At 33.5% G+C, this 17490-nt stretch overlaps 1 protein-coding gene across 5 annotated transcripts in view; it reads right to left on the bottom strand.

The window, feature by feature from the left end:
* LOC107741992 (CSC1-like protein 2) overlaps nt 1-17490 on the bottom strand; it is a 59637-nt gene that overhangs the window by 15888 nt on the left and 26259 nt on the right. For all 5 annotated transcript variants that reach the window (XM_016554830.1, XM_016554832.1, XM_016554833.1 and 2 more), the window contains 9 exons: nt 15503-15593; nt 11982-12019; nt 9425-9567; nt 6709-6760; nt 6477-6585; nt 5135-5205; nt 3380-3460; nt 2022-2145; nt 728-861 (listed from right to left, as the gene is read on the bottom strand). In XM_016554830.1, coding sequence (XP_016410316.1) covers nt 728-861; nt 2022-2145; nt 3380-3460; nt 5135-5205; nt 6477-6585; nt 6709-6760; nt 9425-9567; nt 11982-12019; nt 15503-15593 — 843 coding nt within the window. The remainder of the gene's footprint in view (nt 1-727; nt 862-2021; nt 2146-3379; nt 3461-5134; nt 5206-6476; nt 6586-6708; nt 6761-9424; nt 9568-11981; nt 12020-15502; nt 15594-17490) is intronic.

The raw sequence follows: 17490 nt of genomic DNA, 5'->3' as shown, positions 1-17490 counted from the left end.
CCATAGGCGTAATGGTTTTTATACTGTACAGACCGTATATTTTATTGCCCTACACCAACCCTACACCTAAACCTACCCCTCACAGGAAACTTTCTGCATTTTTAGATTTTCAAAAAACTTCATTCTGTATGATTTATAAGCTTTTGTACTCATGGGGACCACAATTTAAGTCCCCACGTGACACGAGTCCCCATGAGTCTGTGTGTATTCAGGTTTAAGTCCCCACCAGGATATATAAACCTGTACACACACACACACACACACACGTACACACACACGTGTGTAAAACAATATTTTTAAGCTTCATTCTTAATTTCACTGAACCTTTTTAACCTTCATTCTAAACCTCTGACTGAAATGATCAGTTTATTAATTTTTTATTGTGCACAATATTTTACGGTCATTTCATCCATTATTGACTGAAATAATAAAATCATTTCATTTAAAAATCCAGTGTGTAAATAAACAGCTCTTTGGAATACTTGATTCTGATTTGTATGATTGGATTCTGAAACTAATTATTATTTTTGTTATATTTAAGAACTTTTGTGTGCAATATTTTATGTTCCAAATTACTTTATTTAGTACAAATAAAGTACTTCATTTAGTACAAATATTTTTTTTTTATATATATTTTACAACAATTTATTTGACAATATTTTACACAATATTTGTAGCTAGAGCAATGTGTTTTCTAAAGCTCACGTGTCGCTCGTCTCATACTCACATTGCCGTCATGGCCTCGTTCTGGAAGGTGACGAACACCATGCCCAGCGGTTTGGTGTTGACTTTCTCCTTCTCCTTCCTGTACTCCTCTTTCAGTTTGGCCTCCAGTTTGGTGTAATAACTCACAGCCTCCTCCTGCAACACCACACAGACTTACAGCTCGACTGCATCACAGAACATCAGCAGACACGAGCCTCCAGAAACCATCTATTTATTACTTCCCCCCAGAAGAGCTTTCAATTCCTCTGAATGATTCTCAGACAAGCCACACATGCTTTTATTCAAGGACACGCTATAGGAGTGATAGGCTATTATTGATTAAATTATTTTTATTTAAAAATATATTAAAAACATGTAAATAAATTATTTTGAAGTGATCAGAATATGTTCTGACTTATTTGGAATACTTGATTTTTGATTGCATTCTGATTCTAATTATTTTATTTTCAAATAACCAATTAAAAAGTTGTTTAATGAAACAAAGTAATATATTTTAAATGTAACTTTTCAGTTGTATTTAAAAAAGAATTGGCAAAATACTTTTATTTATTCATTATCAAATCATGAAAAAAAAATGTTTACATGAAAGCAACCAATAAATATTGATGATATTATACTTCAGTAGATATGAATTAAATGAACAATTTTAAATAGCAATCATTAAATGTTGAATATTTATTTCATGTTTAAATATTTACTAAGGTATAATATATTTTAAGTCAATTATAAAGTATTCATATTTTTTTAGACACTTTTTTACATGAAAGCAACCAATAAATGTTGACTATATTATAATTCAGTAGATATTTAAACATTAATAACTCATTTTAAATAAGTCAATTTATTAAGTCCTTATTAATATTTTTACACAACTGTTAGCATGAAAGCAAACCATAAATGTTGACTATTTAATTCATTATCTACTGAGGTATAATATAAACAATTTTAAATAAGTCAATTTATAAATTCGTATTCATATTCGTTTTATATGAACGCAACCAATAGTTGTTGACTATATCGATATTTAAAAATTCAATAATGTATTTATCCTATAATATTTAGAATTGTTTATTACAATAAATATTAAACAATTATAACTACTCAATTCATAAAGTTGTTTATTTATCTGAATATTAATATAATAAGTAGTAATGATACTGTAGGTGGCAAACATTTTCAGAAGCCAAAAGGAAGAAAGTTTGCTTGTATTGGTCAGTGATGAGTTTTTCCTCCAGCAGTAACGCTTTGCACTGTACATTGACAGCACAGAGGCATTGTGGGTAATGTGTTCATACCTCTTCACAGCCTGTAATGGCGCAGCAGCACAGGTGACCGCAGGGCTTGGGGTTAATCATGGCAGGCATGTTCTCCTTAGCCATCAGATCCGTGAAAAACTTCTTACTGCGTTCAGTCTTCTTCCTGCAGGACACACACACACACACGCACGCACGCACGCACGCGCACGCACACAAACACACACGCACACACACACACAAACGCACACACACACACACAAGCACACGCACACACATAAACGCACACACACACACACAAGCACACGCACACACATAAACGCACACACACACACACAAGCACACGCACACACATAAACGCACACACACACACACAAGCACACGCACACACATAAACGCACACACACACACACAAGCACACGCACACACATAAACGCACACACACACACACAAGCACACGCACACACATAAACGCACACACACACACACAAGCACACGCACACACATAAACGCACACACACACACACAAGCACACGCACACACATAAACGCACACACACACACACAAGCACACGCACACACATAAACGCACACACACACACACAAGCACACGCACACACATAAACGCACACACACACACACAAGCACACGCACACACATAAACGCACACACACACACACAAGCACACGCACACACATAAACGCACACACACACACACAAGCACACGCACACACATAAACGCACACACACACACACAAGCACACGCACACACATAAACGCACACACACACACACAAGCACACGCACACACATAAACGCACACACACACACACAAGCACACGCACACACATAAACGCACACACACACACACAAGCACACGCACACACATAAACGCACACACACACACACAAGCACACGCACACACATAAACGCACACACACACACACAAGCACACGCACACACATAAACGCACACACACACACACAAGCACACGCACACACATAAACGCACACACACACACACAAGCACACGCACACACATAAACGCACACACACACACACAAGCACACGCACACACATAAACGCACACACACACACACAAGCACACGCACACACATAAACGCACACACACACACACAAGCACACGCACACACATAAACGCACACACACACACACAAACGCGCACACACACACACACACACACGCACACACACGCACACACACACACACACACACACACACAGAAGCTCAGAGGAAACCTCAGCCCGTCTAACAGATCGATAAAAGGTCTCAGAGGTCAGATCAGTGGATAGACTCATTTCTGAACCTAAAAGAGAAACTTACAGGAAGAGCTTCCTATCCTGAGCCAAATCTGAGCAATTCATTAAAAACAAGAATTTTACCTCTCGGCGTTGAGGGACATCAGTTTGGCCACATTGTAACAAACACGCGCTTCCAGTACGACACAGTTCTCATACGCCTGTCTGAGAGACACAAACGAAGAAATCAACATCTCACACTCACTTTATGATATTTCTGATATCATTATGATATCAGACAAACAGCTAACGGTGTTACTTTGGTTAAAAGAGAATTGTGTGAATTTTTATTTTGGAAATGCAAGAACTACATTTTCTCAAGGCATTTGCTATGACTGAAGTTCATTATGTATAAACACTGTTCAAAAGTTTGCAGTCAGAAAGCTTTACTGTTTGAAAATAAATTAATACTTTTATTCGGCAAGGATGCATTAAATGGATCAAAAGTGTGAGTAAAGACATTTATAATGTCACAAAATATTTCTATTTCAAATGCTGTTCTTTTCAACTTTTTTTTCATCAAAGAATCCTGAAAAATAAAAATGTATCACCATTTTATTTAAAAAAATTTTTTAACTAATGTTTAAATATCTACTGATGTATAATATAGTCAACATTTATTGGTTGCTTTCATGTAAAAAATTGTGTAAACAAATATGAATAATCACTATGAATATGAATAAAACCCGACTTATTTAATTGATATTTAAATATTCACTGAGGTATAATATAATGAACATTTTTTGGTCTTTATTTATTTACTTATGTAAACAATGTGTACAAAATTCATGTTTGCATGATTGCTAATGAATAAATGAAAGTAACTAGCAAATTCCTCTTTAAAATGCAATTTAAAAGTAACATTTAAAATAAATTTAAAATACATTTGAATTGATTAATTGACAATAAAATAATTAAAATCAGAATCCAATCTAAATCAAATATTCCAAGGAACATTTAATAAGTTTTTAATCAGAAATTAATACTTTTATTGATCATGGATGCATTATAATGTTACAAAAGATTTCAAATAAATGCTGTTCTTTTGATCTTTCTATTCATCAAAGGATCCTGAAAAAATCCTGTATCTCTGCTTCCACAGAAATATTGGGCAGCACAACTGATTTCATATTGACTGATAATAATCAGAAATGTTTCTTGAGCAGCAAATCAGTATATTAGAATTATTTCTGAAGGTGACACTGAAGACTGGAGTAATGATGCTGAAAATTCATCTTTGATCACAGAAATAAATTACATTTCAACAGATATTCACATAGAAAACAGTTATTTTAAATTCTAAAAATATTTCCAAATTTTTATCTATTTTTAGATCAAATAAATGCAGCCTCGGTGAGCGGAAGAGACTTCTTTCAAAAACATTAAACTCTTACAGACCCCAAACATTTGAACGGTATTGTACCTTTAGCTAAACATCTGAAAGTCTCTATACACTCCCGTTGTTCATCATTACAGTGAACGAGCAGCCTGTGATGTTTTCTTCTGATTTCAGCAGCTCGGTCTCAGGTAAAATGACATTAGACACTCGAGTCTATTCATAGCTCCTCCCCAGCGCCTCATCACACTCATTTTTGGCTGATCGGCTGCATGACTCTAATTTAAAACACTCATTTAGACAATTACGGCAGATGCTTGCAGAAGCGGAGCTCCAGAGAGAACGTAGACATCCCTGACGCCCGCTAACGCACAAACCACACGTGATTTTAATATTTGACATGATTTACAGTGGGCAGATATTCCAGTGACCCATTTAGGATGTTAATGTAAAGGGAAAAAATTGTGTTTGAAGCATAAAGAGGAGAAAAAGAGTGGTCTTACTCAAAGTGCTGTTTTATATGGCTTTCTTCTGCATATTTGGAGATGCCGTTGATAAATAAAGTGCGTTTGACCTGAGGAGAGAGGGGAAAGCATGATATTTGGGTTATTTACACATGCACAGACGCTGGAGGACGTTGCAGTGCGGATCGAGGTTAAACACTCGGCTCAGAAATGTAGGTCAGGGCTATATAGACGGACTTCATGAATATTTCATAAGCGTTACAGCATGACTAATGATGAGCTGCACACGTCACAAGACTCCTCCAGATGGCTTTTCTGTTATTACTGTATACAAAATAAAGGAAACGCTCAGCCAAAAATCATTTAATCACATTGCAAACCAGTATAACCCATACAGAGATGTTTAGCAAAATGTTCATTCTGCACTTTTTCCATTTAAAATCTGCATACTATTTCAACATTAAGAGTCCGTTCGGACCTGAAGAGTCGTTATTTCATAAAACAAAATATTTGTCATCTAAAACCAAATTGTATCTGATTAGCAACTTTTAAATAATTGAGCGCATGTGAAAACATTTCAATGTTTTGAATGCTTTTATTAATTAAAATGTTGAGAAATACTTTGAAATTTCAAATTGCACATGAACCATGACAAAAAAAAACTACATACAAAAAAAAAAAAGTTTCAAACAAAATAAATGACATTTTTACTTGCATTTTCTTAGACTCTCTTCAAATGATGGACAAAGGCCACACTCTAACAAACAGTGATAAGCAGTCAGCTGCTCACTATCATAAAATAAACCTTGACCGGCTAATCAGAATCCCAATTTGCAGACTTAGTACACAGAGATTAATAGATAAATACATAAATAAATTGAAATTAAATGAAATATAAATTTGAGTTTACATTATGTGAGAAGAAAGAAACTATGAAATAGTATGAAACAATTATTATTAAACTAGCAGCGCTATTTAGGAAAAAAAAAACAAAAAAAAAAAAAAAAAAAAATTAAAAAAAAAAAAAAAAAATTTTTTTTTTCAAAAAATTTACAAAAAAAAAAAAAAAAAAAAAAAGATTTCCATTTTTCATGCTGCAATGGTTCATCAACAGGCATACATGTTACTTTTTTAACACAATTCAGTCCCAAAAGTGTGTGAGATATGGGGAAAAATATAACTTCTGACTAATATAACTTCATAGATAATTTTACAAAAAGTATTTCTGACACCTACCTAATGGTACCCGGGTCCTAAATGACCCAAACATACAAAATGTAACATTATTTTTTTTATGCATCTCTTCCAGGCCAAAGCGGACCCAAATGCATTATGAGGGTGAAAAAGGAACTGTTCCTTTAAATTGATGCAGTTCACATACCAGATCATCTTCTTTGTAGTGCATCTTGGACGTGTGGCGTCTCATGCTGTAGACGGTGAGGAGCAGGTACATGAAGGCAAATGATGTGTGCAGCCATAAAAGGTTATTTCTGAATCACAGAGAGAAAGAGACACGTCCACTTTACCCAGAATACTCAAAATGCATCATGACATCTTCAATTAAAGCACATGGGGGGGGTTGCAATATTTGTGCAATGAATAAAATGTCTCACCCAGAATTCAAGTTGGCGATTGTTGTGCGTCCAAAGCTGTATGCGTTATTTTCTGAGGGAAAAAAATGAAAACAACAACTTAATTTGTGCTTTTGAAAGCTAACAAAAGGGTCATTCTCAGGAAACACTGTGTGCTGAACACAGTCACAGAATGCAAAAGAAAGAAAGAAAAAAAATGTTAATAATTAAAGATATAATTGCATAAAAACAACTAAAGAAATAATACAAACTTAAAATAGAAAATAAAATAAATTAAAATAGAAAATCCAATAAAGTAATTAATTAATTAAAATAATAAAACAAAACAAAAAACAAAAATTATCAAATCTGAAATGATTAAGAGATGGAAATCAATAGAATCAAATAAAAGAATTAGATACATGAAACAAAAAAAATTAAATAAAGAGAGTGCATAAGTAATATTTTTAAAATTGCATTATTAGATAAAGCAAATGAGGAGATATGGGGACAGTGAGAAAACTAAACTAAAATACTAAATACTTAATAAAATACTAAAACACTAAACAAAATTAACAAATAATACTAAATAAACTAACTAAATAAATAATAAAAACTATACAGATTATAAAAAAGATAAATAAAATTACTTTAAAATTCAAATGTAAACTGAAAATATAAAAATAGAGACTAATTCAAAATATTACAATAATAGTACATCAATGATAGTACCGCTGGCCCGTACCTTCTATCTAAGGTCTCAAACATACATAAGAACTATAGATATGAAATTTCATATTTTGATGCAATGCAATGTGCTGCATCTGAGAAGCAGCTGCTCAAGCAGTTTCTATTGTTACTTTGCATGTCTAAATGGCTCATAAAACAACAAACTATAATATGTCTCTTTACATGCTGCTCAGACGACCTCTTCCTGCCCAAACATTTGCATCAAGCCTGTTTCTGACCGAACTCTCTGTCCTCTGTGACTCTGTCCACATTGATCCCGTCTCTAAGGACTCGTGCAAAGTGTCCTCATCTGTTTGACCTCTTCCCATTAGTTTTTGTGTCTTTGGGCCGCTCTCTCTGTCCTTTTTCCCTGCAACAGGCATCCAATTACCCAGCGAGCAGATAGAAGTTCAATCTCATTACTGGAGCGGAGCGCTGTGGATTAACCCTCTCTGATGATAATCTACAGCACGCCACGCGAGAGGCCAGAGAGACGGGACAGCGTCTAATGATGGAGAGTTCTGTGCTCAGAAAAACATAACCTGACGATAATGGGAGTTGTATATCTTTTAACTTTATCTTCGGCCGATAAACATCAGCAATAATCACCAGCTCTTTGTGGCCGATACAGTAACTCATGATTGAATGTGTGAACATGTAAACAGCCCACATATACAGATGCTTTTTAGCATCTAGAGGTTCCACTTGTTGTCATATGATGCGATTTCAAGTTTTCCTTTCTCTTTGGAGTGTTACAAGCTCTTGGTGCATAAAGAAGATCTGTAAAGTTGCAAAGACTAAAGTCTCAAATCCAAAGAGATAATCTTTATAAAAGTTAAGAGTCAACCACGCCTACCTACTTGTCAAAGGAGGGGGCTTTGTTGAAAACGACGTGTTTGAGAGAGGCGGGGCATAGAGGACCTACAATAATGTACAGTATTTGAAAAATAATTTGTTTTTTTGAACATTAAAGCATGTCAACATATTCGGTTACACCAAATACACAAAATAATGATCTTTAAAATAGCATCATATGACCCCTTTAATCCTGTAAAGGCTGACATATGAAATTTAAACCTTTTTTAATGGAACCATTTATTGAACCTTCAGACAAAATCTTAAATACATAAATGTTAATTAAAAATTAAAAGCTAATTAAAATCTGAAAAATGTAAAATAAAAAAAAAATTTTTTAATCATTATATGTATAATGAAAATAGATTTTAAATGAAAATCAAATTAAAATAAAACATTTACTAAAAGTTAATAAAAATCATAAAATTGATAATTTTAAAATAATACACTTAAATAATAAAATCATGAAAAAAAATAAAATAAAAATACACATAATTAATGAAATCATTTTAAAATGATAAAAATAAAAACAACTACAAAATTAATACGGTCATAAAAATTTACAATTGAGAAAAATAATTTTAAAATAAAGCAAATCTAAACAAAACACTTTAGAAATGAATAAAATTATAAAATATACAGTTCAAATAAATGACTTTAAAATAATGATCTAACCAAAATGCTTGCTAAAAATGTATAACAAATACATTTAAAATAATTAATTTTACAACATCAATATAAAACACTATAAATTAATAAAATCATAAAACTATTAAAATATTAAAAATATACAAATGTTATTCTTTTGTTTACTTTACGAAAATCTGTTAAGATTTCACAGCAAAAAAGACACGTGAAGCTCAAGCTTGTGCAATTATGCTAGAAGGCCTTTTACTGGCTAAATATGTAAAATACTTGTTCAAATATGATACAGTAGGCTTTACAGGGTTAATTAATCCTTACAAAAAGAACAGAAAATGGCATATATTTACCTGCAACAGACAATACTGATTAAAACGAGCCAAAATTAATAATCAGCGTTGAATACATTGGTCACCGATATATCATGCATCACTACTTTCAAGTGAAACATCTACTTTAAGTGAATATAATACTTTTCATCACCTCTAACGGACCTACAATCGCACCGCTGACCTCTGACCTCAGGACTCACCCAGCAGGTTGCCTGAGAAGTTGACCGGCAGAACGATGCCCACCGACAGCACACCCACCACAACCAGCAGACCGATGATGTGCCGCTGGAACGACAGGTAATGAACGGCATCTTCACCACACTTCTCCCGGATCTCCTCGTCCCTGCGGGGAACGAGACTCGCGTTAGCCACCCCTCATACTTCATGATAGAGAGAACATACAGAGAGAGAACGCCTGATTACAGAGTATGGACTATAGACAATAAAGAATGGAATAATAGTTTTAGGTACGGAATTGTAAGTACATAGTATGGATGGCAGCGTGCAGACTATGTAATATATAGTACAAGTATGGGGTAAATAGTATACTTTACTTCCATTGCTAAAAAGGCCCAGCAGAGGTTGTACTTCCTTCGCCAGCTGAGGAAATTCAACCTGCCACAGGAGTAGGGCTGGGAACCGAGAACTGGTTCTTATTTAGAACCGGAACCGTGAGCAATTTATAAGTTTCGATTCCGAAAACGGTTCTGGTGCGACGCGTGACCAAGTGTTGTGTCCAGCCTCTGCCCTGCCGTTTCCCGTAAAGGATGTCACAAACCAAATAACAGAAACGCCTCCCTACCTCTTCAATTACTGAGCATGAATAGCTCTAGAATGAATAGATTGAGGAATACTAAGAAAGTTGATGTCTAACTTTAAAAAATGAAGGAGGGAGAGGGTAGAGAATGATGTCCCGGGTCGCTAAAGACCCGAGGTATGCATTTCAGGGTTAAATATTTAGATTTAATAGGCTATTTATTTTCAAACATGCCCTAGTGTTGAAAGTGTTTTGATTCTTTATTGTTCGGTCAAACTTTACATTAGGACTTCATTAGTTAACATAAACTGCCAATGTTTTCATTACATTCTTCTAAACATTCATTAATCTTAGGTAATTCCAATATTTAATAACACATTGTTAAAATCAAAAGTTGCAACAGTGTTATTTAATGAGCTAACATGAACTAAGAGTTGTATTTTTTTTTAACAAAGATTAATAACTTCTGTATTAAATGCAGCTATTGCTCATTGTGAATGTTAATGCATTAACTAATTTAAATGTTTCTAAATTATTTAAATGTTCAGTTATTGTTGTTATAAGAAAAATTGTTATTAAACCTGTTATACTGGACTATGACAACAATTTTTTGCAACTAAATTCCAATACCGCAATAATACCGTATACCGTGATAAAAGCATTATCAATTAATCACAACATGAAAATTTGATAACGGCATATCCCTAGTCTGTACTTTCTTCTGCACTGGAAGCTCCTGTCGTCAAGTCAAATTCCTTGTGTGTGTGTGTAAACATACTTGGTAATAAAGCTCTTCTGATTCTGATTCATAGAATATATAGTATGGATTATGGAGCAGTGAGGTTTCTAAGGGACTCTAAGGGAAATGCAGGAAGTTTGCGAGTTGAAGAAAAGCTAATCAATTAAAATCATAAAAATACAAAATTAAAATAAATAATTTAAAAATAGTGAAAATAAAATCAATTAAATTCAGCAAAATAAAATGCTTACTAAAAAGTTATAAAATCATAAGATGTGCAACAAAAATACATTTAAAAATAATAAATGACAAATATAATTTAAATAAAATGCTTGATAAAAGTTTTTAAAAAATCATAAAACTGTACAATTAAAAAAGATAATTTAAAAATAAAACACTACAAAATAATAAAAATATACAATTAAGAAAAATCCTTTTAAAATTAAACTCATACTATCTGAATACATGAAATAAACCATAAAATATTGAAAGTAATTATTTAAAATAATAATAAAAATAAACTGCTTGGTAAAAACTAGTCAAAAGATTAATCGTGATTAATCGCATCCAAAATAAAAGTTTTTGTTTATATGTGTGTACTGTGAATATTTATTATGTATATATAAATACACACACATACAGTAAATATTTTGAAAATATTTACATGTATTTAAATGCAAATATTTATATTCTTATATTTTATATTATATATAAATATATTTAACATAAATATAACATATTTTTCATGAATATATACATGCATGTGTTTGTATTTATATATACATAATAAATATACGCAGTATACACATATATTATGCAAACAAAAACTTTTATTTTGGATGCGATTAATCGTTTGACAGCACTAGTAAAAATGCATAAAATCATAAAAAATACAATTAAAATAAATTATAAAACATCAAAATAATTGTTTTAAAATTAAATCATTAAATTAATTAAATCAAAAATATACAATTTCTTAATACAAGTTTAAATAAATAAATAAATCATACAATTGTACAAAGATAAATAATTTTAAAATAAAACACTACAAAAATAACCATTAAAAATATACAATTAAAAATAAAAATCTAAATAAAACTTACTAAAAACGAATAAAATCATAAATGTACAATTAAAATGAAAACAATTAAAATAAAACCCTTGTTAAAAAAGGGTTTGTTTTTCAAGGTCTAGCACTGTGTTCTGTTGTGCTGTGCTATTGATATGAACAACCTCACATTAAAGTCAAAGAGCCACTTACTTTATTCTGAATATGGCCGTCAACCAGGAACAGAAGCCCTGCAATGAAAACACATCAAACTATGAATGTGTGATGAGCGCAGACACACACACACAGACAAATTACTGCATATATTAATACTTTGGGGTTTTATGGCTTAAACATGTCGGGCCAAGCCTATAAAAGGCTCTCTGTGAGAGTATGTGAGGATGCTGGCTGATTTCTCCGGCAGAATTAGAGGTGAACACAGGTGAAGACAGACAGGAGATGCTGAAGTCCTGCACTGATCTCTTAAGAGGCTGGAAAACAGGCTTAAGATGGCATCCCAAGGGCCGATTTTGGTGGGTGATATCACCTGTTAAATTTTCCTGCTGAAATCTCATCCTACACAGGTTTTTGATGTCACCTGTGAGTGAGGCTAAATCACACATTCCCCTCTATATTAGTGGTTTACCGATATATTGCCAAGGCCGATATATCGACCAATATTTGGCATTTTTCAACTATTGGTATCGGACAATCAGTTTTTCTCTGTGGCCAATGTGTTGATATTCCCAAGGTCAATAAATCATCTAATATTTGAAATTTTCCAATTATCGGCATTGGACAACCAGTTTTTGTGTTTGGCCGATGTGTCGATATTGCCATGTCTAATATATATCGGCCGATATTTGACAGTTTTTAAACTACTAGCCGATCAGTTAGTGTGTTTGGCAGATGTGTTGATATCACCAAGGCCGATATACTGTATGGTATTTTTCAAATATCGGTATTGGACAATCAGTTTTTTTTCTGTTTAGCCGATGTGTTGATATTAACAAGTAAGGGTGTAACGATACACGTATTCGTATTGAACCATTCAGTACGAGGCTTTCGGTTCGGCATTACAAGCCGAACGATTCGTTGGACTAATCCTATTAAATTTGGAAAATAAAATAACTTAGTGTGTGAAATATAATGTTCTCAGTGCCACTGCGCTCACCAAGGCAGCCTAAACGACGTAACAGGCAACGCACTGTCTGCCCCGCGATAACCTCCCTTTGCTGGGGTGCGTTGAAAGACGATGATCTTGTATCGACGATATTGTCAAAAACATCAATTATTGGCAATATTATGAGGATTTGGCATTTCCAATTAATGTAGGCCTGTTACATTCTTATTTTATTAGGCCTATTATTAATAAGAAGTTACTTTTATAATTAAATTAAGATTATACAATTAATTTGCCCCGCAAAAATTAGCCTACCACATAACTGAGGATTACAAAAGATTAGGCTATTTACTCCTCGATTAAAATGTTTAAAAAAGGTAAAACAGGTCTATTATACAATGAATTATAGGTCTATAATTAAAATATTAACACTGCAGTCATCAATAAAAATCAATGAAATAAAAAGTTTTATTTCAAGCACCGACTTTCAAAAACAACCTGTTTTAACACAAAATAAGTTTCTTTTTTTTTTTTCCCACTATGTACGGGCCACAAGAGAAATATTAAGGGAATAAATGAAACCAGTTAGTTATTTACCGGTATCAGCATATGTTGAAGTAGATTCGTCTCTCGTCGTCTCTGAGAGAATATGCGGCGTCAGATGCTGAAAGCTCTATCATTACTCCATCATTTCGTTTTTACTTTCACTTTCTGCATATAGTGAATTGACTGAGATTAAGACGTTCACCGGCATAACTCTTGCGCAAAGTTTGCACGTTGCTTGTGTGATATCCACTGGCTCGCCTTCATGGTTTAAAACATAAATTTACCCCCCCCCCGTATTGAAAACGTACCGAACAGTGACACCACTGTGTCGTATCGAATCGAACCGTGAATTTTGTGAACCATTACACACCCATATACAAGACCGGTATATCAGCCATTATTTGGCATTTTCTAAACTATCGGCCAATCAGTTTTTCTGTTTGGTCAATGCATCAATATCAACATCGCTGTATGGCCGATGTGTTGAAATTGCCATTTTTTAAATGTGCATAAGCCAATAAGTTTTTGTGTTCAGCAGAGGTGTCGATACCACCAAGGTCGATATTATCAGCGGATATTTGACATTTTTTAAATGTTGGCCAATCTGTTTTTTTGTTTGGCCGATGTGTCGATATTGCCATGGCCAATATATTGGCATTTTTTTCAGCTATTGGCCAGTCAGTTTTTCTGTGTCAATATCAACATTGCTGTATGGCCGATGTGTCAATATATTATTTTAATTAACAATTAAAAGCAGTAAGTAAAACAAAAGTATTATAAAAGTAAAAACATTTTTGTTTAACTATTATTTTTAATTTAATACATTTTAATGTACAGCATTATAGTTGGATTATATATGATGCAACATTTACTTTTAGCCTGCAAGCTTCAATCAAATGTAATTTTTGGCCCTTCGTATTAAAACATTTGGGCACTACAGTTTTTTTTTTTTGAATCATTCAAATAATTTTGACATTTATTTAGTTTCAAATTATTACGTGAATATATAAATAAATATAAATTTCATTTCAGCAGTTATGTTTTTTTTTTACAATCTATAAATTAAATATTGTGATATCATATATATCAGCTTTATGCTGACCATTAAAAAAAAAATCAATTTTAGTCACCCACTACTCTAAATCACTTTAAGGGATCCTGAGGTTTCAGTTTGAGGGAGTTTATTTGGAGGTTTTGTTGAGTCAGTTTCTCTCCTGAAGGCTTCTGGGGACTTTCAAGGACGCCGTCCAAAACGAGCACAGAAATGCTGGTTCATCATGACTGTGATTTAAAACGAAATGATGGAGGGAGGAAGTTCTCGCCCTCTATAAAAGCCTTTGGTTCTTTCCAAGCGTATATAACGTTGATGTGAGGTCAGTGTTGCATGGAAAAATCAATGGAGTCCATGGGAAGCGAGAGGGGCTGGGAGACACGCTTTGGGAAACGGGTAATAAAGACATTGAGTTTGATCCAAAGTAAAAGTCAAATCGACAGCTCGTATGGAAAATAAATTGTTTCATGAAAGGAATTACTTTAACGTCCCTTTAACTTGGCTTTTCTTTCAGATACATTTACTAAAAAAACTCTTTCTTCTGCTCTTCTGCTCACCAACGCTGCATTTATTTGATCAAAAATACAGTAAAAACAGGAATATTGTGAAATATTACAATTTAAAATAGCCGTTTTCTATTTGAATATATAGTCATAATAGAAATCTTTTGTAACATTATAAATGTCTTTACTGTCACTTTCGATCAATTTAGTGCATCCTTGCTGAATAAAATTATTAATTTATGGATGTGTGGATGCAGATGGGAGGAGGGGACGGGGCCAAAGGAGTGATCAGTGTCACACGATCCTTCAGAAATCATTCTAATATGCTGATTTGCTGCTCAAGTTGCTCAAGCTCATGTTGAAAACAGTTGTGCTGCCCAATATTTTAGTGGTACTGTCACTTTCGATCAATTTAGTGCATCCTTGCTGAATAAAATTATTAATTTATGGATGTGTGGAGGCAGATGGGAGGAGGGGACGGGGCCAAAGGAGTGATTGACAGGTGTCTTACATTATCTCGCTGTTCGAAATCTACCGAGCTGGAAACGGAGGTGAGACGTTCATATCGGTCCGGCGTTTCAGAATGAAGGGCTGAAGCCACACTGTACACAAACACAGAGACAGAAAGCAGAAGGAAAAAGAGAAAGAATCAAATGAGAAACACTGGCTCAGGTCTTCTGAAGAGTTCAAGTGGATGTTTTTGGTTATTCTGAAGGCCGAGCGGAGCCGGACAGTCAGAAAGCCAAAACGTTCAGGTCCACTCAGGCAAATATAGGTCAGTCTCATCTCAGGGTAGATGGGATATTAAGTATTTACGGGCTTGAGGAGCAGAGGATACATCTGTAATGCACGTTTCCCTCCGTATGCTAAAAGATATTAATCCACAGTTGAGACGAAGCCTAATCTACCAAAACACACCGCAGCACAAACACAGATCTACACACCCTGACAGGAAGATGCTCATGCTCCTTAGACTCAGTTTTGAGTGTTTAGATCTTAAACATTCAAATCCAAAGTCATTTATGTGCTTCAAAATAAAAATGTAATAAAAATAAAATAAGAAAATCTTATTCAATTAGGCTGATATACACATATTTCCTACATATAATAATTAGATAATAAAAAAATTAATAAGACAAAAATAAAATAGGCTTATTAAATTGATTACTCTTTACTAATCCATTTTAGCAATTTATTTATGCACTTTAAAATAAAAATGTAAAAATAAACAGCAATTGCTTTAAACAGATTAAACTATTATTATCTCACATATTTCCAGATTTTTTAAAAATATAAATGTTTATTTAGATCAACTTATCAACCCGATTACTCGTTTATGAACACATTTTAGCACCTAAAGTCATTTATTTAAGCATTGCTCACTAGCATTGATGAAAGTTTCATACCGAGCTGTTTTAAAAACTGTACTTGAGGACATTATTTAAGTTCCTAGCTGAAAACCAGCAGGTTTAACGGGCCGGATCCTCTTTTTCTTTGTGAGAAACGATTCCAGAACAGCACTGACACACTTTGAAAAAGGATCCTGTCAAAATCATTATTACCGTGGTTTCTCTGCTGCAGGTCTGGATGACTGACAGACTCATTAGACTAACAGAATAAGGAGGATCCGTGAGGGACGCAGGAATCATCCTCTCTGAAACACGTGCACTGCGGCGTCTCAAATGCAGTGATAAGAACAGAGGTTCAATAGGTAACCGGGTCAGAATGAACATTTAACAAATGAGTAAAAATAAATCCCTGAGTTAAGCGTTTCCTGACCTCAGCACTGAGTAACACACTGAACCGAGTCCAAGCTCTGTTTCTACACTTGTTTTCATTCGTCAACACATCACCTGCCAATCAAATCAAATCAATAAGATAGCAGTGTTTGTGCGGCAAAAAACTCTGCTGATGCCATGAACAGACTCTGCTGGTTTAGAGCTAAAGCGAATTAAATTCTATACAGCTTGTGATTTATACTGTGTGTATAGGAATAGACCAGAAGTCACTGGACTACTTTTATATTCTATGTCTGACTACTTCAATGATGCTTTATGGTTGTAGTTTTTAAAGATGCAATGTGCAAATAAAATAAAATAAAATACAAATAAAAAAATAAAATAAAATTAAAGCAAAATAAAATGTAACAACAACAACACTAATAAATTAAAATCAAAAATATAAAAATGAAATAAAATATTTAAAAAAATTACTGTATAATATTATACTATATAACATTTCTTACATTTCCTTTTTTATTACATAATTTCTTATATGCACACTAAGAAAAACAAAAATAAAACAGATAAACAACTCGTTTACTGGTTGACTAGTCACCTTTTGTGACTCATCCCTACTCTGGAACATCATGAGGGTGAATAAAATTCTAACAGAATTTTCATTTTTTGGTGAGATATTCCTTTTAAATCCATTTGAAATGGACTAATTCGCTGTTTCGGACTATTAGGGCAACTCCGGGAGAACAAGGACACCGTCATC

The sequence above is a fragment of the Sinocyclocheilus rhinocerous genome, unplaced genomic scaffold, assembly GCF_001515625.1.
Source record: "Sinocyclocheilus rhinocerous isolate Xijiao unplaced genomic scaffold, SAMN03320098_v1.1 scaffold586, whole genome shotgun sequence".
Classification (NCBI taxonomy): domain Eukaryota; kingdom Metazoa; phylum Chordata; class Actinopteri; order Cypriniformes; family Cyprinidae; genus Sinocyclocheilus; species Sinocyclocheilus rhinocerous.
The sequence above is the reverse complement of the archived record's forward strand: the minus strand, read 5'-3'. Positions and strand labels throughout refer to the sequence as shown.